This window comes from Mus pahari, chromosome 18 (genome assembly GCF_900095145.1).
Source record: "Mus pahari chromosome 18, PAHARI_EIJ_v1.1, whole genome shotgun sequence".
Lineage (NCBI taxonomy): Eukaryota > Metazoa > Chordata > Mammalia > Rodentia > Muridae > Mus > Mus pahari.
The window spans coordinates 32,161,570-32,188,849 of record NC_034607.1 but is presented as its reverse complement, the minus strand read 5'-3'; the positions used below and the strand labels follow the sequence as shown (position 1 = coordinate 32,188,849).

Genomic DNA, 27,280 nt, shown 5'->3' with positions numbered 1-27,280 from the left:
AGGCTAGACCCAACCCTTGGGGCCTCCGCTTTGTTCTCAGCTCTTCCATGACTCCCAGTGGTTGCCTGGGTGTCCAAGGATCTGAGAACCCCACAGCCCTGGCCTCTTCGAATGCCCGGGGTTCCCTAAGACAGCTCTGGTCTTCCCACAGCTCAGGCACACACACACACACACACACACACACACACACACACGCGCACACACATACATTTAAAGTATTTCACCTTATTGAATTTACACAACTCTTGCTATCATCCATTTTACAAGTAAACTGAAACTTGAATGATGTTGGAAAGAGGGACAAAGAAACCAGGCCCCCAGGCTCCTTGGCACCCTTCTGCTTTCCCGATCCTCCTACTGAGGACTGCATAGGAGATGGAGGTGCGTCTTTATACTCCTTTCCATGCCCCTCAGGTCTCCAGTTCTTACAGGGACCACTGGGAGTCCTACTCATGGTCCAGATCCAGTCTTTAGAATAGTTGCCAATGCCTGGGAAACTGCTAGGCTCAAATCCTTTTTTAGCCAACGAGGGACGCTATACTGTCATTACCTACTCTGACATTTGCTGCGTACCCTTCGAGTCCTCTGCTGGGCTCTGGCAGAGGCAGAGGTGGTGCCGTAACCTGCTCAGTTTGAAGCTCCCCTTGCCTCTTCCAGCTTTCCTTGCCTCTTTTATCCCCGCCCCTGCCCCCTCTCTCTAGGTTAGCCCTCGTCCAGGTTAGCCCTGCACTCTCCTGTCTTCAAGACAAAGCAGGTCAGCTGAGTTGCTTTTGGAAACTCCCTAGGTGAATCTGTTTTCTCTCTTTCATCTTTCCCTAAAGGCTGGTGTCCCGTGGAGGCCTCTGGCTTGCTTATGGGAATTAGGATAATGCAGTTGTCTTCACTTTTAGCATAAGTGTGTTAGGTTAAATTATTATTTAGATAACATGAGTTAGTGACGTGTGTTTCATCACTTAGTTTAAAGGCAGAAGAAAATAGATAAGACTCTGAGTATGGCAACGACTTTTAGATACTTCTCTGAATGAGGAGACAAGCATGGCGTAGAAGAAAACACTCTTTAAACTTACATACAATAAAACATGCAATGAGACATATACAAAGTAAATGAGTAACTAGTAAGAGGATGCACAGCTGATTATGAAATGGGGCAAAATCTTTCACAGATTGGCTCATGCCTTTAATCCCAGCACTTGGGAGGCAGAGGCAGGCGGATTTCTGAGTTCGAGGCCAACCTGGTCTACAAAGTGAGTACCAGGACAGCCAGGGCTATACAGAGAAACCCTATCTCGAAAAACCAAAAAAAAAAAAAAAAGAAAAATCTTTCACAGATACCTCAACAAATATATAAAATACATATTTTATATAAAATTATATATATATATATATATATATATATATATATATATATGAATGAGATATAATGTAATCCTGGACCTGACAGGCAGGAGGCACCATCATGGGTGTTGAGATTCACCACAAGCGTTTTGGTTCCAGGACATCTACCATTAGATGTTGGCCAAGCTGTACAGGTTTCTGGCCAGATGAACCAACTCTACCTTCCATCAAGTTGCGGTGAAAAGATTATTTATGAATGACCCTAATCAGCCAGCTCTGTCTCTGTCTCAGATGTCTGAAAGACAAAGCTTCCTAGCTGAAAGAAGAGAACAGCTGTGGTTGTGGGGGTGGGGGGTGTCGCAGACGATGTGCACATTCTGGAAGCTCTGAAACTGAAGCCGTGTGCACCGTGGGTGAGCAACTGCACCCAAAGTCCCAGTCCCAAGGCTTCGGGTAAGAACCTTACCTCTATCTGGCCCTGGAGTCTCCCATGGGCTGTGGCACTGCGCTCCTATTTGTCCTCCAAAGGGCCAAGAGGTATATTTTGGCAAGGCTCCAGGAACTTCACACCAAACCCAATGCCCACTCCAAGGGCCAAAAGTTCGAGCATTCTAGAGGCCAAAGGGACAGCCATGGCTACAAAAACTAACTCTGGATCTTACTGTTACTAAAAAGAGAACTTTGGATATTGAAAAACAAACAAGAATGAATATACTACATATTCATCAGAATATTGGCCAACACTCAGACACTGACAATATAAAAATGGATGAGACTATGAACAATAAGGACTCTCATCAGTTAATTAGGGAATAAAAATGGTAGTCACTCTGAAGACAACTTAGAAGCTTCCTAGAAAGCAAAACACATCATACACTTATAATCCAGCAGTCATACACTTTGGTATTTACCTATATATGAGTTCCAAATGAAAGTCCACAGAAAAACCTGGACACATGTGCTGATAATAGCCTTTTTTATAATTACACAATGTTGGGAGTCACAAAGATGTCCTTCAGTAGATGAGTAGAAAAGACAGCTTGTACATCCGTGTAATAGAAGATTGGCCGACACTGAAAAAGGAGAGCGCTATCAGGTGCCGTGAAATGGCGAGGAAGAACCTCGGCTGAATGTGACTAACTGGAAGAAGCAAATCTTCAGAGACCACACTGTGTGATTCCAGATGGACAAGGCGAAATCTCAGAGAGCAAACATCTCAGATGTAGAGGTGAAGGGTGAGAGAGAACGGCCCGGCCCGCTGGGCAGAGAGGGCTGGTAACCGAGTAGGAATGGACTACGTGTACAGTGGTAGGTGGCAATCACCAGCCGCGTGACCTGAGTGTCACTGGCAGGCTGACCGACGACGACGATGTGAGGCATCATTGTGGATTCACGCTGTAACTAACACTCTTCTTTACAGGGGATGGGCTAGAGGGGTGGGCTGTACCAGTACGGAGGAAGGATCTGTATTGGATTCTGTATTTTCTTTCTCAGTCTTGTTGTGAACTTGAAGCCGCTCTCAAAATATAAAATCATTAATAGGAACCCCACACGTGCACACAGAGCAAATATCATGAGTTGAAACATTCACCTTCTCAATGTGACAAATGGTCTTCAAGTTCAAGTTAACAATCCATCAAGATTGTTAACTGAACGGCTCTTAGTGCCCCGCCATTACTAAGCTTGGTCATGTCCGTGTGGATCTTCCAGTCAGGTTAATTGAAGTGGGAAGGTCTATCCTAAATGCAGGCAGCACTGTGTAGGCTTTGATTTTTCAAAACCTACTTTAAAAACAATTTTTTTTATCTATTTACATTCCAGACATTGCCCCATCTCTCTCACTCAGCCCCGTTTCTCATCCCATCCCTTCTCCACCTTGCCTCCTAGAGGGTGCTCCCCCTCTTCCCCTCCCCTACCAGGCATCCCCCTTTCCTGGGGCTTCAAGTTTCATGAGGATTAGGCATATCTTCTCCCACTGAGGCCAGACCAGGCAGTCCTCTGCTGTATGGGTGCCAGGGCTCAAGAGCAGCCTGTGGGTGCTTGTGGTTGGTGGCTCAGTCACTGGGAGCTCCAAGAGGTCCCAGTTAGTTGACACTGTTGGTCTTCCTATGGGTTTGCCCTCCCCTTCGGTTTCTTCTATCCTTCCCACAATTCAACTATAGGTGTCCCTGACTTCAGTCTAGTGGTTGTGTGTAAGTATCTGCATCTGCTTCAGTCGATGGTAAGGGCTCTCAGAGGACAGCCATGCTAGGTTCCTGTCTGTAAGTGGACCATAGCATCCTTAACAGTGTCAGGCCTTGGTGACCCCAACCCCCACCCCATGAGATGGATCCCAAGTAGGGCTGGTCACTGGAACATTTTTCCTTTAGTCTCTTCTCCATTTTGTCCCTGTAATTCAGGAACAGGAACAGTTCTGAGTCAGAAATTTTGACTCTGGGTTGGTAACCCTGTCCCTCCACTTGAAGCTCGGTCTATCTACCAGAGGTGGACTCTTCGAGTTCCCTCTCCCCACTGTTGGGCACTTTGGCTAAGGTCACCTTCACTGAGTCTGAAAAGTTTCATCTCCTGGGTCTCTGGGACTTTCTAGAGGGTTCTCCCATCTCCCACCCCCAAAGGCTGCATATTCCCATTCATTCTCTGGGCCCTCTGGGCTTCTCTCCTGTCCCTCCTTCCCCCACCTGATCCTGTTCCCCATTTTCCCTGCCTCTCTCCTCTTCTACTCAGATCCCTTCCTCCCCCCTCCCTCCCTCCCTTCCTCTCTGTCTCTCATGATTATTTTGTTCTCCTTTATAAGTGGGATTAAAGCATCCTCACTTGGGCCTAATGGCTTGTTAAATCAAAACCTACTTTAATAAGGGTTCTTAATTGCTTTAACCTCCCTTCTAGCCCACCACCCACCAGAGGTAGTGGAAAGGAACAGTTAATAAGGTAATGGAGGATATGGGCCTGTTTAGAAATAGTTCTTTGGAGTGAATCCAATCTGTGTTGTCAGGATATCAACAGTTCAGTTCACATGAATCAGCAGAGGCAGCTTGATCCACTCACAAACACTATTCACAAACCAGCAATGGCAGGTTGCCCCAGAAGCCACCGGAACACTACCAAGAGTTCTTTCGTGTGCTTCTCTCTATGAGGTCATGACAAGCAATGACCAGCAACAAATGCCAAGGTAAGCCAATGCCATACAGCATAGTCAGCGAAGACTAACGCCAGCTAAGCCCAGTGATGACCAGCAAAAAATGGTAAGGCACACTGATAGCACACAGCATCATCCTTTGTCTCTTGGGTTATTTATACACTTTCCGAACATCACATGTTCTCTCAAGCGTCTACTCTAGGAGAACATCACATGCCCCTTTTCCAGGCTGCTTCCAGGAAAAAAAAGTGTCTATTCTCAGCAATACATCCTCTTATAAGACAGTTTCCAGGAAAACATCACATGATGCAACTGAGTCTCCAAAGAAACCAGAAATTTCCACTTCATATCCCCCTTTCTGTTTAAAAAATTGTCCTTTTATCTAACAATATCAAGTTACACACAACAGAAACAATGGTAAGAATCATAAAACTAGAACTTTATATCACACCTTAAACAAATGGCTTATATACAATATAGTCAAATACTAGTCTAACAAAAACAACCTTAAATTTCTATCACGATACAATAATTAAGCAGAACAACCTTAAATTTCCGTCACTATACAACAATTAAGCAAAACATTAAGTTTCCATCAATATATAATAATTAAGCAAAACAACTTAAAATCCTAGATGATAACCGTTACAATACATCAAACAACCAAACCATCCACCCCAATTTAAGAGATTAGGACTGCAGTCTTCTTATATAATTACTCCCTGCTGTGTTGGGACAAAGAATTCCTGTTTGGGCACTGTCTTAGTTAGGGTTTTACTACTGTGAACAGACACCATGACCAAGGCAAGTCTTATAAAAACAACATTTAATTGGGGCTAGCTTACAGGTTCAGAGGTTCAGTCCATTATCATCAAGGTGGGAGCATGGCAGTATCCAGGCAGGCATGGCTCAGGCAGAGCTGAGAGTTCTACATCTTCATCCAAAGACTGCTGGTAGAAGACTGACTGACCAGGCAACTAGGGTGAGGGTCTTAAGCCCACACCCACAGTGACACACCTACTCCAAACAGGTCAACATATTCCAACAAGGCCACACCTCCAAATGGTTCCACTCCCTGGCCCAAGAATACACAAACAATCACAGGCACCAAGCGGGGGGGGGGGGGATGGCTACTTTAAAAAAAAAGCTAGCTATAGCACTTATTGTCCAGTTTCTTCATTATCTAGTCTCAGCGTTGACTGTCCAGTCTGTGTTGCCTGTTCATTTATGTATTGTCTGTCAGTTTCTGTGTGATCGATCATTTGGGCTAGCCTTTTTGAAATTGATTTGCACTCGTATTTTGGGGAATCAGAACTAAGACAGTCTGCATAAAGTGAATCACCTGGGCTATTTGCTTTGTAAAGACATGTCTCAGCTGATAAGAGTGATCGGGTACCTGGTCAGATCTAATCTTTGTAAGTTTTGTTGGTAACTATGTTTTCAAATAAGATTTATTTACTTTATGTATATGTGTACACTGTAGCTGTCTTCAGACACACACCAGAAGAGGGCATTGGATCCCATTACAGATGGCTGTGAGCCACCATGTGGTTGCTAGGAACAGAACTCAGGAATTCTGGGAGACTAGTCAGGGCTCTTAACTGCTGAGCCATCTCTCCAGCCCCTGGTAACCATATTTTTTCATTCCCTGGAGATAGATAAGCATAACCATGTCCCCATCTTAAAACTATTGCAGGTTTCTGTTCTAAACAGCCTTATAGTATATTGGTTGGCCCAGTTCCCCAGTTTTCTGATAACCCAGTATCTCTCAGCTGCTGTTGTTCCTTTTTCAACAACATTAAGCAAATTAGAGTTAATAACACATTATTTATTCTGTCCCTAGGGGTTTTTACTCTTCCTTTTTGTTTAATAAGCATCTCTTTAAAGATATGATTGGCTCTTCCTATAACTGCTTTCCTGTGGGGTTGTGTGGTATACCAGTGACATGTTTTATATTGTAATATGTAAAGAATTGTTTCATCTTATTGGATACATATGCAGGAGTACTGTCAGTTTTAATTTGTGCAGGAATCCCCATAGTTGCCATTATTTCTGATAGAAGTATAATTACACAATCAGCCTTTTGGGAACTAAAAGGAGTTGAAACCCTGAGTACATGTTTTCCAAATTCTGCAAAATGGAAAACATCCATCTGCCAGATGTCATTTCTTTTGGTGCCCCTAGGGTTGCTACCATCATCAGGTAACAGAGTTTAGTTGTATAGAGCACATGTATTACATTTTAAATTATTTCTTTGGCTTGTTGCCAAATGATGGAAACGTTTTCCATTAACATGACGTTTCTCATAATAATTTGAGGCTTCTAACACATTTCCTGTGAGTAATTGGTTAGTTTCCTCATTTCCTTGAACTAATGGACTGGGCAAACCTGTATGAAACCAAATACGAGTAATAAATAATGGATAATTTCTACTTTCGATGACTTATTGCAATTGTATTAATAACAAAGTTAATTCTAAGTTATCAGGTACAAATTCAGCAGTCTCTATATGCAAAATAACTTTCTGCATATAAAGAATCAATAATTATATTAGTAGATTCAAGATAATCTAATAATACCACAAGTATTACATGCAATTCTGATTTTTGAAGTGATGTATATGGACTTTTGATCACCTCGCTTGTTTTATCTGATTTATAACCTACCATCCCTATCTTGTTTGCATCTGTATAGAATGTTGGTACCTCTGGAATTGGTGTTCTCTTTACAATGCGTGGGAGAATCCAATCAGTTCTTTTTATAAGCTTTGTACATTTGCTTTTTGAATATTTATTGATTTCACCCAAGTAATTACTACAAGCTCTTTGCCAATCTTCATTGACCACCCATAATGACATAAACTCAGCATTTGTAAGAGGTATTACAATTTTGGCCAGATCTGTTTGTGATAATTGACATAATGTTATTCTACCTTTTATAATTAATTCAGAAATATTTTCTGTATATGTCTTCAAGTTTTACTTAGTTTACAAGCTAAGAAAATCCATTCCATAAAACTACCTTCTCTTTGCATATTGAGCCCAGTAGGAGAATGAATTGAAGGCAAAATTACCAAAATACAAGCAAGTTTAAGATCAATTCAATCCACATATGCATCTTTCAGTCTTTGTTCTACAAGAATTAATTCTTTTTCCTTCAGTTGTCAGAAATCTTGGACTGTTTAAATTTGGATCTCCTTGTTTTGTTTGAAACAAATTACTTAACTCATAAGTACTTAATCCAATTATAGACCTCAGCCAGTTAATATCTCCCACCAATTTTTGAAAATCTTAAGACTTTGCAATTGGTCCCTATGGATCTGCACCTTTTGTGATTGACTTTTTTGTTGACTGATTTATAACCCCCCAAATTAAGTGAATCTCCTTTTGTATTTTTTTCCCCTGGAGCAATCTGTAATGTAGAATTCTTTGCGTTACCTTAAACATATTCTCTAAAATGTCTTTTTCAGAATCAGGCAACAGAATGTTACCCATATAATGATAAATGACAGGTTGAGGGGATTGCTTTTGAATTATTTCCAATGGTTGTTGCGCATGACATAAAGTTGGACTATTTAACATTCCCTGTGGAAGTACCTTCCAGTGGTATCTCTTTAGTGGGTGAATATTATTCAAAGTAGGTTCTGAGAAAGAAAACATTTCCCTATCCTGCTCATGCAAAGGTGTTATGAAAAAGCAACCTTTCAAATCAATTATTATTATAGGCCATGATCTCTGTAACAAAGATGGTAAAGGAAATCCAGGCTGTACATGACCCATTGAATTACCTTACTAACTGCACTTAAATCTGTTATCATCCTCCATTTTCCTGATCTCTTTTTTTTACAACAAACACAGGGGAATCCTACGAGCTGGCAGACTCTTCTGCATGCTGAGTCTCCAGCTGCTCTTGTACCAGTTGTCCAAATGCCTGAGATTTTTCTTCTGCTCTGGGCCACTGCTCTTGCCATACATGTCTGTCTGATAGCCATTTAGGGGCAAGGCTGTTGGTATGTCATCAGTGGCCCCTTTTATAAGTTTGGAAACTCAATCCCTGTGACTTTGGATAATAGCCACATCTTGTGGTTATTCTGGACCACCCATATCAATACCTTCCCCAGGAGGATCTACCATATCACCCCTAAATTTCCTCATTTTCTGTCTCTGGAATAGCAGGAAGATTAATTTGAGTTCCCCATTGCTGTATAAAGTTCCCCTTTCCCATAAATTTATGGGTACATCAGCCCCATAACATTTCAATTTCCCTGTTAGCCCTTTTGGTTCCACACAGGTAATTCATTGGAAAACTTTGTCTTACTTGTAATAATTTACCAATTCCTATAAGTTGTGTGTAAACATTCTGAAGTAGCCAATCTGGATTCCATGATTTTTGGGAAAGCATACCAACATCAGCTCCTGTGTCCACCAAGTCTTCTATGTTGACACCATTCATTTGTACCATTAATTCAGGTCTGTAATTGTTAACCATTGTTTTTGAGAATACACAGTACTCCCAAAAACCCCAGTCCTTTCTACTGGAGTGGCCTTGCCTGTGATGTAAGGAAACAACAACAGTCGAGCAATACTATCCCCTGTATCAATTTGCATCTCTTTTTTTTTTTACACATGCCATGAATTTTATTTCTTCCTTGCTATTCTCACATACTACAGCTTGATGTACAATGAATCCTTGAGAAGTTAATCCACTTCTTCCCCAGATTATTCCCAATGCCCCCAAAGGTAAGGGGCCATACACACCAGTGGTTAACTTGTAACAGTCAACTTTTAGGGATAATGTAAGAGGGGTATCTGTACCCAGCCCCAAAGCTGTACTTTCTTCTGTAGCATGTATAAGATAAAAAAATGCTCAGTTTTGATTTTCTTGTCCCCTTGGTATAACCTGGCTGACCAAAGGAAGATGCCTCACTTTGTTTGCTTCAGGGCCTTGAGCTGACAGGCCCCTTGGTTTGTTTCCCACAAGTGGGTTTGATCATCCACATGGTCAGCTAAGGCCAGATCAACCAAACTGTAGCACCAAAGTCACCAGCTTTCATTTTTAAAAACATGTTTGTTCAGTTCTTTGCTTGTCTCATTCCAAAAGGAGGACTTACCACTGCTGGTGTCTTACACAAGCTTAATTTTAACAACTTTTCTAAAAAGAAAGGCAGTCTCTCTCTCAGTTTTAGATGGTTCACTGCTAACTTTACTTGTATACAAAAATTCTTTTTGTTATTTTGAGTTGTTTTTTTTAAATTAGATGTATTTTATTTGTGTGTTGTTGGAACATGGTCTAAGAATGAAGTTGTGCAAGAAGAATTCCAAGTGCCTGTGAGAAAACTCCAAGAAGACAAGACAAGAAGAGTCTTGGGACCTCAGTTTCTTCAAAACCAAGGGATTGTTCTCGGAATGTGCCTTCTTGCCCATCCCAGGTGTGGCAGATAGGAGTGGGCCTATTTCAGATTATTCATTTCAGCTGGCTATTGTTACATGTTTATACGCCTCTATGGAAAAACATGTTTTGGCACATGCAGCTTGTCCTTGTGACTGTACACTGAGATATACGTGTAACTCCTCTTAACCCCCAGAGCACAAATAGTCTGATGCTGTGAATAAAGTTGACTGTTGCATGAGACTTTAGTCTGCCTCATTTATTGGCTTCATCCTCTCAGGTTTTACCATCTCTAGAGTGGAGAGACACACACACACACAAACACACACACACACACACACACACACACACACACACACACACGAGCATACGGAGGTCAGAGGAAAACTTCCAAGGACTGAGTCTCTCTTTGTACCATGTAGGGCCTGAGTTGGATCCTCAGATCTCTAGGCTGCGCAGCAAGCACCCCTACCCTCTGAGTCATCCCACAGCTCCTGTAGGTTAAAATCATAAGGTAGGATGGCTAGCAATCGACAGCGTTAGCAATATGTACATGTATCAGGTGGCACCGACAAAGCTTACTAGATTTATTTGCTCTCTGACTATGCTCCTCAGTGTACACTGATGCTAAACACAGTGAAGTACGCAATCACTGAAAAGTGCCTTGCAAGCTAATGTTTGTGCTGCAGAAGCAACCACTCACAAGAACACAGATCTGAGGTAATCCTCAGCTGCTGCTGTCAGAAGGAACAGAGTGATGCATTAAGAGGAGCTAGAAAGATTTAAAATCCCTTCTGTTGGTCTTTCTTTCTTTCTTTTTAAAAACTTATTGTCAGCACTTGCCTGATTATTTTTTTTTAAAGATTTATTTATTTTATTTATGAGTACACCATAGCTGTCATCAGACACACCAGAAGAGGGCATCTGATCCCATTACGGATGGTTGTGAGCCACCATGTGGTTGCTGGGATTTGGACTCAGGACCTCTGCAAGAGCAGTCAGTGATCTTAACCACTGAGCCATCTTGCCAGCCTTTCTGTTTAACTTAGTGCTTTCTTTCAAAACTCTTTTAGTTTTGAACTCTCTCTCTCTCTTTTAAATTGAGGTTGCACTTAAGGAGTAACATTTATTTCTTCCTTACATAGTGTGTATTCAGAAAGAACATACTTTTGTTTCAGAAGTTTAAAAATACCAAACTCGATATGATTCACCTGTACAAGAGAGCAGGAGGTGGCGCTGTGCAAAGCACTGGGTTTCATTCCCAATGTCACTGCTGCTAGGCTGGTGACATAGGGCTGTGTAATCCCAGCACTGGGGAGGTCAAGAAAGTAGGGTCAGAAGTTCAAGGTTATCCTCAACTACATAATGCATTAAAGTCCGGCCTGGACTACAAAGGACCCTATTAAAACTAAAAAATGTTTGAGAAGGGAAAATTCCCTTGGTTTTATATCTTAGAAAACATGCTGGCATTGTTTGCTTTATGACTATTGCCATGGCTGTAAATGAGTTATCATTTCTTGGCACAGATAGTCCAGTGAGGCTTATTTGTCATGAGTAAGTTAGAACAAATTTATCAAAATTATAGTTGAATTTTGCTTTGCTAGTAATGCTAAAACGAGAAAAGAACTGTGAACATTAGAATCATCAAAAGTATTAAAATGTGTTTTTGTTAGAAAAACTTAGAAAAACGAATCTCAATATACGACACAATGCAACAGTGTCCCAGTATTGAAGATGCAACGTCAACAGAGAAACTGGCAATCCCTCAACCAACGCCTTCAAATTTGCAGCTTTACCGAGAATTTAATAAAAATGTTGTAGAACAGGACTGACCCTGCTTACCCAGTTTATAAACTGGTGCCAGCTGTATCCTGTTGCCAGTGTTGCCAATAAATAATCAGAAACGGAGAGGCATCATCTGCAGGTCTTTCTCCTCCACCTGGGCAAGACTGTTCACTGTGGTGAAGTAGTTCTTGTACCAAGAGCCTGGCGGTTATCTGATAGGATGTTCAGAGATGTGAGGGACCTAGAGTTTAGTTTTCTGCTCTAAACCAATTAGGCACCGGGTTCTGAAAGCTTAAAAGCATAAATTATCAAAACCCCATGGAAAACGCTGGTCAATAAAGCCCCCAAAGCATCACAAAGACCCCAGCCTTCAAATATCGCTCTCCCCAATGCCCTGTGCTACCCCCCCCCCCCCCGTACCTTTTCTGGTCAATCCATTTGAGATGCCATTAAACCAGAGGGTTCTCAACATGTGGGGCTCGACACTGGATCAAAGGACTCCTTCACAGGGGTTGCCTAAGACCATTGGGTAGCAATGAAGTCATTTTATGGTTGAGGGTCACTATAACAGGAGGAACTGGATTAAAGGGCAGCAGCATTAGGAAGGTTGAGAACCTCTGCTTTAAAGTAATTAACCTAAATAGGTCAGATTGTAACTTGCCTGTCTCAGCTGTGGTTTTGGTATATACAACAATCCATGAACATGCCAGCTCTTAGAGCTTCCTGGGGTTCATGCCTTCTTTCGACGATATCATTACATAGATTACTTGGACCTATCATGTATCACTAATTTTATACCGTGTTAATCTTGTCAGCTTTTCGCCATTTATTAGATTAGATCAGACAATGTCGTCTGCTTATGTCTGCTCCTAGGCTGTCTGTGAAAATCATATTCTTGTTGATATGAATTTGAAGTTATTTATTTATTTTTTCTAGTTGTCTTTTAAGGTGGAAATGCCCATATTTTTTTCTTCTGCAGCTGTTAAATAAAACATACCCTTAAGGTATTACTTCTGCTTGGAGTAGCTAGCATTCTACACTAAGTTGAAACTCATTCAGAGTGGTATCATTCTCAAAGGGCACCACAAGTCTGCTGACTTAAGGTTTTTGCCTCGGCATTCTGATAGGTGTGGATGATAGGAAGTGAGCCTTGCCGCAGTATAGCGATAGCAAGGAAGCCCACACTTTTATGTTCATGAGCCATTTCATGCCAGATACTGACTGTCCCATCATCCCCAGTGCCACATTCCATTTGCCCCAGTTCTGTGCTGTGCCTCCAGCCCTAATTTGGCCTGCTAATCCGAACAAACCACAGGCAGAGAGGATGGCGCTGGAGAGTGGGAATAAGTGAGCTCTAGTCTCCGAGCTCCTTATTGGCCAGCCTAAAGCTAGTCACATTCCTCAACTAAAGGACCCATTTTTAAGTTAAACACCACTTTCCTACAGCCCCTCCTTTTGTGACTTTCTCCCGGTACAGTCCGGAGACTGGTGTCTGTCCACTCTCTCTCCCTGTTAGATCCTGAGATCATTCTTCTGTTTTATAATTGTCCATGGTTTCAGAAACAATTCCCTCAGATACTGCATTTGGGTGTACTTTATGTATTCTGTCAAACTATTAAATGAAACAAAGGGATAGCTTTTGAATTGAGCTCTCTTAGGAATAAAAAATTACAATCCAGTATAAACACGATCAATCTATTTCTTTAGTAATTTTTGCATTAAATGTCTTCCTAGACATGCACGGCATGCCCTGGCTTTGTTTATATACTCATAAAAATGCACTGATAGTTTTCAAAAGGAAATAAAGGATGGGTTCTTGCAACAGCTGAGAAGGCGTAACCCACACGGTCAAAAGACAAGAAAAGCAAGAAGATATTGATAAATTGTCTAAAAGAAATTCAGTAAGCACAGTGGTCACCAACATTTAGTGAAAGCCTTCTGTATGCCAGCCTCTATTCTGAACAACTGACATATTCCACGCTACGCCCTTCTCAGAGGCTCTCAGGATGAAGCCACTCTGCTCATCGTGAAGAATCAGGCGCAGAGCAGTGATGCAGACCCACCAGCCTCATTTAGCTCATTGTGCTAGCCAGCTGCTCTGTTCTTCTTGCAGTGTATTCAAGTCAGGCTTTCATTGCTGTGAAGTGACACTATGACTAAGGCAACTCTTAAAAGAAAACATTGACCTAGGACAGGCTTACAGTTTCAGAGATTTAGTCCATCATAGTCACGGAGGGAAGCACGGCAGTGAGCAGGCAGACATGGTGCTGGAGAAGGAGCTGAGAGTTCTACATCTGCAGGCGGCAGGAAGGGACAGTGACTCTGGGCCAGGCTTCAGCTTCTGAGACATCAAAGTCTGCCCCCCTATGACACACTTCCTCCAACAAAGCCACACCTACTCTGACAAGGCCACACCTCCTAATAGTGCCACTCACACCCTATGGGCCCATGGGGGCTATTTTTACTCAAACCACCACACAGTGGTTTTGCAAATAAAGCAAGCTATGATAAAGACTCCAAGTCATGTGATTGGATATGCTAGTATGGTGACAGAATAGGAAATATATGGGTTGGGCTCAGTGTTAGGTTTGATTCCCGCAAGCCAGTTAAATTATTTCTCAGTAAGCCTGATTTTCTTCTTGATACATTTTTATAAGTTTTGCATGTGGTTTATTATTTTGTATTGTGTTGGTGTTCTGAGAAGAATTACAATTTCCCTTTAGGTTTTTGATCTGTAACTATGAAAGCTTATAAGCCACCTGTGGTCAATAAGTTTGGAGTAATATCTTCCACTTATCACGAAGAACTCCTGAAATCTATTTTTGAAAGTTCAAACAGAAGAAAGAGTCAAAAACCAAAGTAAGTCTGTGATTTTCTGCCTCTTCGTGGGTGTTCTGATTCACTATAGATGGTCTTAAAAATTATAAAAAAAAATGTGAAATTATTAAAAAAAAACCTCAACTGCAGTTTTGTAACTGGAGATGAAGAATATAAAAGTTCAGTTTTTTGTTTTTTGGTTTTTCGAGACAGGGTTTCTCTGTGTAGCCTTGGCCATCCTGGAACTCACTTTGTAGACCAGGCTGGCCTTGAACTCAGAAATCCGCCTGGTCACTGTGGCAAAGGTCGCTGCTAATTGCTCCTCTCCTAGACCTTCTCATTTGCTCACATTAACAGAATGTTTTAGTAGGCTACACAGCAAAGCATTAAAGCGTGCATTTCCCAGATGCTCCGGCTGTTAATGCGACCATGGGTATGACCCCTTTAAGCGCCGTGTTAGGAGAAACTTTGTTATGGTTTAATTTTGTGCTCGTCTACAAGGAGAAATACGTCTTCTGTCTTCTCATGTTTTGTTGCTTCTTTTTAGTGGGAATTGGGTTGCGACCGACCACTGTGGCTAGAGCCGACACTTTGGCCCACAAAGTAGCAAGAAAAACCGTGTGGACCTCCTACGCAGACATTCCGGCCTAGATCACATGTCTTGTGTCTTCCACTGGAAAAGGCGATGCCTGTATCGATTACACTAATTTTGCCATTTTATAGCAGTTGAACTGTTTTTATTGTGTTTGAAATGTGCTTCTAATATAGCTCTTGACATTAATTTCTCTGTAACGAAGTGGCCAGCCACGCTCTCCAGCCCCGTCGTCGTCTTGTCCTTACTCTCTCTCTTTCCAGATAACTACATATAACAGGTTGCTCAACTGAACAATGCACTCACTTTTGGGCTTTGGACCAGTTGGGTTAGGAGAGAAGATTCACCTCTTACAGCCATTTTCCTGTTCTCTCTCTCTCTCTCTCTCTCTCTCTCTCTCTCTCTCTCTCTCTCTCTCTCTTTATTTATTTATTTATTTATATGAATACACGGTAGCTATCTTCAGACACACCAGAAGAGGGCATAGGATCCCATTACAGGTGGTTGTGAGCCACCATGTGGTTGCTGGGACCTCTGGAAGAGCAGCCAGTGCTCTTAGCCACTGAGCCATCCCTCCAGTCCTTTCCTGGATTCTTATACATTCAAACTTACAGGAAAGAGATGTTCATAAACATCACTAACATCAAACTTACAGGAAAGAGATGTTCATAAACATCACTAACAAATAGTACATTCTGACTCACCCCACTTTCTAACACCCTTGAACTGAACTGAACTTTCTACTTGAATTGAACCAAATTTCTTCATTCTCCGGCATACCTTCTTCTGTTGGAGAGAAAATGAACAACCCTTTGCTTGACTGTATTTTTCTCCTTGGGTTTCATCATCATTCCACACCTTGTGAGCATATTCTCAAGCAGGGAATGCGTTCTTGACTACATCAGACAGTTCCTTGTGGCATCAGAAGATGACTGCATGTTCAATAGAAAAGTCACATGTTTTAATATTTAACTTGTGCTTTAATCTAATTGATATATTATACATGTTCTATATTGTGATAATTGTATACTTGAGAAGAGAATTTAATGCTCAAATCTGAATGTTCAACACTTGATGGTTCAGGAAACCCTTGGGCCTTTCAATATACATTTGAGAAACATAATATATTTTAAAGCTATGCTTACCTTGCTGTTCCAGAAAACACTAGAACGTACTGATTCTGCGTTCTGGTTGTTATCTGAGCTCATCTTTCTCTATCCTCTCTCCTTTCTCCCATTATAGACTTTATGGTCACTCTTCTATTCTCAGACTCGGGGAGACAAAGTGTGTTAGCTTCTACATATAACTGAGAATACGTTAGAATATGTTACTGTGTCTAGATTACTCCAATTAGCATAATGTCCCCAGCTCCACCATTGCTGGAGATGACAGGGTTTCATTCTTTTAAATGTCAGAACAATGCTCCATTTTCCTTCTCTGTTTATTCTACAGCGGATCTTCCTTGGGCTGCAGGAACTGACCGGTCATCTGCTAGTTCCATTTTTAGTTCAGTTCTTCCCTCGTTGGTTGATTTTCTAAGAACACTGACATCATTTTCAGCGATGGCTATTCTCCTTTCTCCTCTCAGCACAGTGAAAAGAGTATACTTTTCTTCATATTTCACTGATCTTTGTCCCCCCAGCATAGCCATTTGCCAAGGCAAAGTGGCATATGGCTGGGATTTCTACTCTGAGTATTTGTCATGCTAAGATTTTTTTTTCAAATTTGTTGGCTGTTTTTCTTTCTTTCTTTCTTTCTTTCTTTCTTTCTTTCTTTCTTTCTTTCTTTCTTTCTTTCTTTCAAAACAATTATCTATCCAGATTACCTGTTTTATTGTTACATTGCCTAGCCTTACTGTTGTTGACTATGTTCCTCACACATCATACACATCAGTGCTAGTCACATGACTGTTTTGCAAATGGCTCCCCCCTTTATCTTCTCTCCCCTCTCAGCTTTTCATTCTTTCCTTTGCTGTGCTGAGTCGTGACCTTTTCGTCTCTCTTGCTTTTGCTGCTTGTGTTTTGGGATGTTCTCCAAAACGTCTTTGCCCTTACCAGTGTTTCATTCATATTCTCTTCTAGTATTTCATAAAGTGTTGCATTTAACTTTTTGATCTATTTTGACTTTAGTCTTGTGTTTGTGGTCTACCTACTTTTATCTTTGGCATAAAGGCTGTCTAGTTTTCACAGTACTGTTTATGGAAGAATTGGTTTTCCCTTCAATATATGCTCTTAGCATCTTTGTGAGTAATAAGTTGGCTGTAAGCACATGAATATATTTCTGTAAGCATGTGAATGTATTTCTGGGTTTTCTGTCCTGTGGATATGTGTGTCAGGTGTTTAGGAAAAGCACGTGGGTATGAGTCTGTCAGTCATGTTGCCCTTTCAATGAATAATGGGGGGATATAAAAAGGATAAAATGCATGGGTGGTTTTTCTTTTAGAATTAAATATTTAATATTTATAAATGTATTTAATGTATTTAGATCCAATCTACCCCTCATTTCCTCCTCTTCAATTCCTCACCTATCCTCATTCCCTCATACCCTCCTAAAGGTCCTTTCTGAAGCAAAACCTTCCAAGTAAAGTTTGTCTTTGTTATTTAAATACACGAACTCAAAAGCTGTTACCCACATAACTAAATCTTCTAAGATTAGTAATAACATTTAAGGATAGATGACATTATACATAAGACGTTTGGTTGTTTTAAAATGTGCACCATAGAGACAACCTTGAGAGCCCCTGCACTGTTACCCAACTCAGAAGAGAAAATAGAAATTCAAGGGCAAACATTTAGAAAGGGAAGTATTTTGAATTTTCTTCTAAGTGGGTTTTGCTTAGAATTCAGTCTGCATTCACAATGCTTTCTTCCCACATCCACATAGAATTCCATTTGGTAGTTACTATTTGAAATGGAGGATTGCCATTTTCAAAGCTTAACAGACTCTTTGGTTTATTAAGACTGAATCATGAGTCTAAAAGCTAAAAAAAAAAAATATCAAAACAGAATTAGAGACTACATGAAATTATAGATGAGTTTAGAGCTGAGTAGGTGGTCTTTTTAAAGTCTACTGGATATGCACTCAAGTCAAGGATGAGAGAGGATATTTCCAGTGTCTGACGTCAAAAGTCCAGGCCTAAGGCCCGTGAGCCAAGCGAGATCAATTCAGGGAACTGCTGTGTTCACAGAATAAACTTCTGTGCTCTTCCGTTTCACTGACTTGACTCCTGGTTTATCCTGCTCAAGATATTAGTGTGTCCCAGAATTCCTGCTGCATCTGTAGGAGTCATGGCCACACCAAGGGGTAAAGCTCTTTCATCCTGTAGGCACTTCCTGATTTCCAGAAGTGATATTAACTATAATTTGAAGTTGCTATCTGTTTCAAATCAATTTTTTAACTTGCTGTGTCAAATTTATATATAAAAGAGTAATCAGTAAGGTTTTTGTCTTTTTAATCCATGTATTGATTAACACCCTGAAAAACATATTTTAAAATTTTATAATGAAATTACTCTCATATTGATTTCACTAACCCTTTAAACATGAATTCTAATGTCTTTTGGTCTTCATTATTGATATTTATGCAGATATGCATAGTTTGGGGATTATTTCCCCCTATTTTTTGTTATCTAGGACTATGAAGTTCTTTTCATGAATTAGGAACAGTTTCAAACTGTGTTAGTTACAGAAGAAGAAGAAGAAGAAGAAGAAGAAGAAGAAGAAGAAGAGGAAGAAGAAGAAATAAGGCTACCTTGTAGAACTTTATGCAAAAAGGCATAGCCATGACTGTTTTCTTCATTGAGTACTATGTTCTCAGCATGTTCTGAAGGTATCATGATTAAGCAGACAGATATAATCTGAATATTACTTTCTATCTTAGCTTTTTTATCTATCTTTTAACTTTTTTTCCTGCTTTTCTATCACTGTGAAGAGAGACCACGACTGAAGAAACCTATAAAACAAAGCATTTAACTGAGGGCTTACTGCTTCAGAGGGTAACTTCCTGACTGTCATGGCCCATGAGCATGGTGGCAGGCATGGTGCTGGAGCAGTAGCTGAGAGTGTATGTCTGACCCACAAACCATAGTCAGAGAGAGACAGGGTAGGGGAGGGAGGGCCTGGTGCCTGGCATGGGATTTTGAAACCTCAATGCCTCCCCATCTATGGCACACCTTCTCCAACAAGGCCACATATCCTAGTCCTTCCTAAACAGTTATGAAACTCCCAAAAAGAAGCTGTGTTTCCATCTACTGACTAGTTATGTGGAACTGTCTATGTTACTGTCTAGTTATGTGGAAAGGTTGGAATGTTACAGGTCCAAAGGCTAGTTACCTTATTTTGGGTTAGTATGAGCCTCAGGAGGCTCAATAGTCTGAGAAAGGAATGTGGTATTAATAACCATTCTATTGCTGTGAAGAGATACCATGACCAGTGTCAAAATCACTAAACCACAATGATATCACCAATTAAGAAATAACCACATATGCAAAGATTTTATCATCATCATCATAATCATCAATGGATGGCAAATATAAATAAGAAATAATAGAAAAGACAACATAAAAGGAATTGCTACATTTGCTGTGATAAACCATGTCACCACATTTTAGAACCAATAGAATTTGAAGAATATCTTTTGTAAGTTTAGTGGTAGGAGCATTGTGGAAGCTTGGCCCCACTGGTTTATGTATTTAAAACCTGTTTTCCCACCTTTCAATTATACTACAGTATGGTTGGTATACTTGAAAGTATACTATAGAATAATCGATAAAAACTGCATACATTTGAGGTACTTGACTTAATGTTCTGATGTGAACATTACACAGAAATCTTCATCAAAATCAGGCTAGTTAACATTTGTTACCTTACACTGTTGCACTTTTGAAGTTGTGATGGCAGCTCTTAGCAGATTCTAAGAAGGATAATACTGTATCTGTGTTTGTCCTGCTGTCAAACATGTCTAGAACTTACTTATCTTGCTTCCGCAGAACTTTGTGCCCTTAGTGAGATTTCCTCATCCTCCCCTGGCACTGGCCATCTCCATCTGGTCTCTCTTGCTGAGTTTGATATTTTAGGATCCACATGTGAGAGAGCTCACGCGGTATTCATCCTGCACATCATTTATCTCGCTCGGTGCGGCATCCTCCCGATCATCCGTGTTGCTGTGTCAGGATTTTCTCTCGTTTAAAAGAATGAAGAATCCCATCACTTACGCACTCTGCATTCTCTATTTTCTCACTATCAGCGGGTCCCTGAATCATGCGCATAGCTTGACTGTTATGAACAACGCTCCAGTGAACTTGGGGGCTGTATATATCCTATTTGGATACTGATTATATTTCTCTTACACAAATGCCCAGAATTAGGATCGTCAGACCAGACGGTCGGTCTAATTTTACATTTTATCTTGTGAGGCAATACCACACACTGTCCCCGTGATTGCAGAATTGATTTATGTTTTTGCAATTGGGGTGCAAGGGCTCACCTTTCTCCTTATCCTATCTGTCATTCTTCTCTCATACATTACATCCAATGACAGTTTCCCCTCCCTCCACTCCTCCCAGTTCCTCTTCCACTTCTGTCTTCTAGATCAACTCCTCTCTTTTCTTAAAACAGACAGACAAACGAACAAACAAACAAACCAGGCACCCTAGGAATATCCACCCAACATGGCCTAACAAGATATAATAGAACTGAGCACACACCCTCATACCATTTCTCCTTCCCAGGAAGACCCACGTGCCCCTCCATGAGCCCTCCTTGTTACTTAGCCTCTCTGGGTCTGTGGATTGCAGCATGGTTGTCCTTTACTTAACAGCTAATATATGCTTATGAGTACAAATCATGTTTCTTTCTAGATCTGGATTACCTCATTCAGTATACTATTTTCTAGTTCCATCCATTTGCTGTCAAACTTCACGATGTTATTGTTTTAACAGTGGAGTAACACTCCATTGTGTAAATGTACCACATGCTTTTAAATCCATTGCCTGGTTAAGGGACATCTAGGTTGTCTCTAGTTTCTGGCTATTATGAATAAAGCTGCTATGACCATGGTTGATCAAGTGTCCTTGTAGGATGCCTGAGTGGTATGACTGGATTTTGAGGTAGATTGATTCCCAGTTTCCTGAGGAACGATTATATTGATTTTCAAAGTGGCCATACAAGTTTGCACTCCTATCAGCAATGGAGGAGTGTTTCCATTGCTGTGTCACTTGTGTTTTTGATCTTAGCAATTCTGACAGGGGTAAGAAGGAATCTTAAAGCAGTTTTTATTTGCTTTTTCCTGATGGCTAAGGATGTTGGAAGGTCACTGTTGTAGATTGAAGAATCCATATTTTGCCTGATGATAACTTTCTTCCTATGGTACCATGTTGAGTAGCTCTAAGCACTGTGAATCTTACTCAGTAGAAGTGAAATCTACAATTAGGCACCAGCACAACTTCTCTGCGTTTGATGAGATATCTAAAGGTTGTCTTTGGCAATAAGACCTTACAACAATGGAGAGCAACCACTAAGCTTGGCAATAGCCAGAGATGTTTGGGAGGTTTCTGTGGGGCCTTTTTGGCTAACAACTCAACTATATGTAACCCATTGTGAACTTCAGTAGATGATAAGGGACGTCTAGTTGGAACATGGTCTTCCCCATTATTGGATGACTCCAGTTATATTCCTTATATTGAAAAGCTCAAAGCCTAACATCCACATATATGAGAAAACATACAATATTTGTCTTTTTTGAGTCTGGCTTACCTCACTCATGATGATTTTTTTTTCTAGCTCTATCAATTTATCACAAATTTCACATTTTTTAAAATGCAACTGCATATTATTACTTTATGTACCTGCCCCACATTTTAATTATCCATTCTTCAGTTGATGGACATTTCTGGCTATTGTGCATCAAGCATCAGTGAACACGGATGAGCAGGTGTCTCTGTAATAGGCTGGAGAGTTCTTTGGGTGTATGTCCAAGGGTGGCAGATCTGGACCTTGAGGTAGAACTATTGAAGTACCAGACTGATTTCTATAGTGACTGTACAGTTTACATTCTCACCAGCTATGAAAATGTTTCAGTTTTCCTATATCATCACCAGTGTTAGCTCTCATTTAAAAAATTATCTGTCTCTCTATCTATCTATCTATCTATCTATCTATCTATCTATCTATCTATCTGTCTATACTGGCTGGTTTTGTGTCAACTTGACACAGGCTGCAGCTATCACAGAGAAAGGAGATTCAGTTGAGAAAAATGCCTCTATGAGATCCAGCTGTGGGACATNTTCTCAATTAGTGGTCAAGGGGGAGAGGCCCCTTATAGGTGGTACCATCTCTGGGCTGGTAGTCTTGGATTCTATAAGAAAGCAAGCTGAGGCAAGCCTGGGGAAGCAAGCCAGTAAGTAACATCCCTCCATGGCCTCTGAATCAGCTCCTGCTTTCTGACCTGCTTGAATTTCAGTCCTGACATCCTCTGGTGATGAACAGCAATGTGGAAGTATAAGCTGAATAAACCCTTTCCTCCCCAACTTGCTTCTTGGTCATGATGTTTGTGAAGGAATAGAAACCCTGACTAAGATTTTATCTATCTATCTATCTATCTATCTATCTATCTATCTATCTATCTATCTATCTATCTATCTATCTATCTATCCCTGCCCTCGGGACAAGCTATTTTGTGGGGTTGAGGGGGACCAAGCCTGAAAGTGAAAATGGGCGGGGAATAAGAGGGAAGCCAAGCAAATTTGTCAAGGCTTCTTTTATTGCTGGCCTGAACAGTTGGTTATAAACACTGTGAGGGGGAATGGGGAGGGGTTGAGAAACGATCACAAGAAACAGAGCGAAGGATGAATGGGGGGATGCTGACTGCAGACTTGAAACTTCTTGTGATTTTCTCAGAGTCTTGGCATCACTGCTCCAGAACACTGGGCAGCTAATCTCAGAGTCCCGGATCCTCCCAGGTGTCAGCTTAGGACAGAAGTCAGATGATTTCCATGAGTAGCCTTGAGAGGAGAGAGATAGAGCAGTCTTGGCAGGGAGGGTGTCGAGCAGCCCTGGGAAGGAGCGGGCAACTCGGCTCTCAACAAAGGACTATATGGCTCCCAGATGGGAGCTGTAAAAGGCCTGGTTTTTCTCAGCCTGGTCCCCAACATTTATCATCCTATCTCCACTCATGTATGTATGTATGTATGTATGTATGTATGTATGTATGTATGTATGTATCTATGTATTTATCTATTTATTCAATTTCCTTTCCATTGTTAGAAGAGCCCATTCAGCAAGCTCCTGAGATTCTTGAAATGCTCCCCTATGCTTACGAGGCATTCTGGTACCCTAAGCCAATGACCTTTGCCCATCCAGGTGCTTCCTACCCTGTGTTCCCCCAAAATTATATAAGCCCTGAAATCACCCCAAGTAAAGTTGATCTGCCCCCCTGCCACTGGTCCCAGTGGGTCTTCTTCACCGTACGTACTCAGGGTTTCTGAGCCCTCCATCTGTCATCTCTCCTCCCTTTGCCTGGACCAATGTTAGCCGACGATCCAAGAGGGCAGGAAGAGCCACATCTATTTCTGATCTTGTCCATTCTGATCGGGGTAAAATGAATCTTCAAAGCAGTTTTAATTGTATTTCCTCGATGGCTGAGGATATTGAATATTCTTCATTTCTTGACCTTTTGTGTTTCTTCTCTCAAAAGCTGTCTTAGTTCTGCACCCCCTTTAAAACTGGGTCATCTGTCTTATTGCCACTCGTCTTTTCACTTTGTATATTTTAGATACAAACCATCTATATGAGGTGTAATTAGTCAGGGTATTTTCTCATTCTATAGCTTGTTGCTTTGCCTGAATATACTTTTCCATATAGAAGCTTTTCAGCTTCAAGAGGTCTCATCTATTAATTGTTGGCTTTTGCACCTGCGCTGTTAGTGGTCTGTTCAGAAAGCCTTTTCCTATGTCGATGAGTTCAAGGCTATACCTCACCTCCACTTCTCTCAGGTTCAGGGTATCTAGTCTTAGGTTGAGGTCCTCCATCCATGTGAGGTTGAGTTTTGTGCTAGATGATACGTTTTGATCTATTTGTCCAGCCAATTCTATCTGCCCTAGTTTTGAACAATGGAGTGAAATTGTCTGTAGAGCCCTTTGAGATGGTGGATGGTGATACCTTCATCAATTCCTTTATTATTCGAGATTGTTTAAGCTATCCTGTCTTGTCTTGTGTGGGTTTCTATGTGAAAGTCGAAGATTTTTTGTTTTTTTTTCAATTTCTGTGAAGAATTGTGTTGGAATTACATTGAGTAGGTAGATTGCTTTTGGTAGGATGGCCATTTTCACTATATCAATACTTCTGCCAAAACCACCAACTGTGGACTTACAGAATGCCTTATCCACCCTTGTCGTACTCCATACAGTCTTGCTTCTGATCAAGGAACTCACTTTATAGTCAGCAAAGTGTGACGTAGGGCCCGTGATCTTGATCCCACTGGTCCTACTATGTTCTCTGCCATCCTGAAGCAGCTGGCCTGATAGAACCATGAGATAGATTTTTGAAGACATAGTTCCAGTACTAGTTAAGTGGCAATAGCTTGGAGGGCTGGGGCAGGGTACTCCAGAAGGCAGTATATGTTTTGAATCAACATCTCATATATGGTCTGGTTTTCCCCATAGCTAGGATTTATGGGTTCAGGGTGGGAAAGACATTAGTTCCACTCACCATCACCCTAGTATTCCACTAGGGAACATTTTGCTAACTGTTCCTGTGTTTTTAAATTCTTCTGGCCCAGAAGTTTTAGTTTCAGAGTGGGGAAAGGTTCTTCCAGGAGCCACGGGAAACATTCCATTGAAGTGGAAGGTCAGACTCCTCCCCCCACCCCACTTGTGACTTTGGGCTTCTGATGCCCTTAAACCAGCAGGCTAAGAAAGGAATAATAATGTTAGAAGGGGTGATAGATCCAGGTTACCAAGGAGAAATTGTATTACTTCTCTGTAATGGAACTAAGAAAGATTATGTCTGGAGTGCATGAAATCCTTTCGGATGTCTCATTGGTGTTTTCATATCCTGTGATTAAAATCTATGTGAAACTACGGCAACCTAACCCAGGCAGGATGGTAAAGAACGAAGACCCTTCAGGAATGAAGGTGTGATTCACTTCCCTTGGAAAAGAACCAAGACCTGCCACAGTGCTTGCTGAGCGTGGAGGAAGTCCAGGGTGGGTAAATGAGGGTGTGAGAAGTCTGGGCACCACGCGTGTCTTAGTTATATATGAAGAATCCTGGAGGTTGTGGGAAGCTATGCACAGGTGAGTTCACACTGCCAACCTTAAGAAAGGACGGTGAAGATAAGCACTCATTGTTGATCTCGGCTGCCCCTGACAGGTACAGTTTGAAGCAGTAGTGCTGGGTACTGGTGGTGCTGTAAACGTTTGCTTTGTCACCAACAACACACTTATGATCATACTTCAAAAAGGAGTCCCTAATGAGAACATCAAAATAACCAGGGGCTGACCTTTATTTCTGAAAACTGCCACGGAACCTTGTGTAAATTGGGAAATTAAATCCATTTTGGATTCTTCATGTAGATGCTTCAAGTAGATTAAAAAAAAAAAAAACCCAAGCCAAACCAAAACCAAAACCCAAGAGGGACCAAACAGAAAAATACCTTGCGCTATCCCTGATAGCAACGAGAAAAGACTGTGCAGCCTGTCTCCTCTTTGTCGAACCAACAGCATCTCATAAATAGAAAGTCCAGCATGGAGTAACTTTACAGCGACACCTCCAGTGGACTGTGCAAGCCCAAAGACTCCACTTCTTCCCAGATTGCTCTGAGTGCTCCGTGGGGGCGGGGGGTGGGCTGGGGGGGGGGAATGTACGGCCGTCCTACCTCTGCATCTTTAATGCACATTTTAGTGCTTGACACAGGTGCTTAGGATGGTGTCAGAGAATTGTTTAGATTACTAACTATTCTTCAAGCTCTCTGTATGCAGTTCCAGTTTGCAGGATGTCTTGTCATTCTCTCTGCTGAGTCTGAGACTGTGCCCCATTGCCATTAGATTTTGGCATATCTTTCTGCCTAGAAGGCTGCTGATTTATTCAGTGGCAACATTAGAATTTTTTCTACACCCCCATAGAACAATTAATTTAGCCAATTCTGAATACAGTAAGCCATAAATAAATGTGTTTATGTTTCTCCAGATCTTTCCTAGTAACCCAATTCCAACAGTTATTTAACTGCAAAAAGTATAATTCATTGACATTACCAACTTCATAATATTTTCCTGATTTTTTTTCTTTTTTGAGGTTGATGGGAGGAAATCTCAGTAGACAGTCCCCACTAGCGGGGAATTTGCTTTGTAGCCTATTATGGTCTCTAACTCACACACTCTCCCCCCCACAACCTCCAAAATGTTAACATACATGACCTAACCTCACTGTTGTTTTGAGAGTAGCATTGAGCCACAGCTACTTTCAGTTCCAAAGAGTCTGTCAACGCTATACTCACTGTTTGTCATAAGACCACAACCTATTTCTCCTACTTCTCTTAAGATAATTTCCCTTTTTCTACACCAGGCCCCTCTCCTGTTTAAGGCTAAGAACTGATAAGTACTGATGGTACAAAAGTAGAAATATCTAACTTAAGTGTTTCTCCTGTTGCTGAAGTTTATTTACTGTGGTGGTTTGAATGTGCTAGGCCAGGGAGTGGTACTATTAGGGGATGTGACCTTGTTGGAGTAGGTGTGGTCTTGTTGGAGGAAGTGTCACTGTGGGAATGGGCTTTGAGACCCTCCTCCTAGTCACCTGGAAGGCAGTCTACTTCTGGCTTCCTTTCCATGAAGATGTAGAACTTTTGGCTCCTCCTGTACCATGCCTGCCTGGATGCTGCCATGCTCCCACCTTGATGATAATGGACCGAACCTCTGAACCTGTAAGCCAGCCACAATTAAATGTCCTTTATAAGAGTTGCCTTGGACGGAATGCCTACAGTTATATCCTACAAGTGTAGAAGGCAGGGAGCAAGCCAGAGAGTCTTATCCCAAAATGAGTGTTCTCAGCCTCTGTGTGTTCAGGTTCCCCATATCTCTCCCTGTATCTAGCTTCAGTTAGTCACATATTATAATATATTCTAATTAGTAGGCCGGTGAATCACACTAAATGAATCATTTGAGAATATCAGTATTCTTAGTAAAACAGAATGGTGACGTTAGTCCTGGGATTAGAAAGAATGTTCTTTTTTTTTTTT

General features: G+C 41.2%; 1 protein-coding gene across 4 annotated transcripts in view; it reads left to right on the top strand.

Moving 5' to 3' along the window:
- Positions 1–27,280, top strand: part of Tmem232 (transmembrane protein 232) — a 209,513-nt gene that overhangs the window by 2,020 nt on the left and 180,213 nt on the right. For 2 of the 4 annotated variants that reach the window (XM_021217976.1, XM_021217975.1), the window contains exon 1: positions 14,385–14,503. The exons of 1 other annotated variant lie outside the window; for it this stretch is intronic. In XM_021217976.1, coding sequence (XP_021073635.1) covers positions 14,385–14,503 — 119 coding nt within the window. Of the gene's footprint in view, positions 1–4,494; positions 4,578–14,384; positions 14,504–27,280 lie in introns of those variants that run through there. One more of the 4 variants, XM_021217977.2, reaches the window with a different exon arrangement.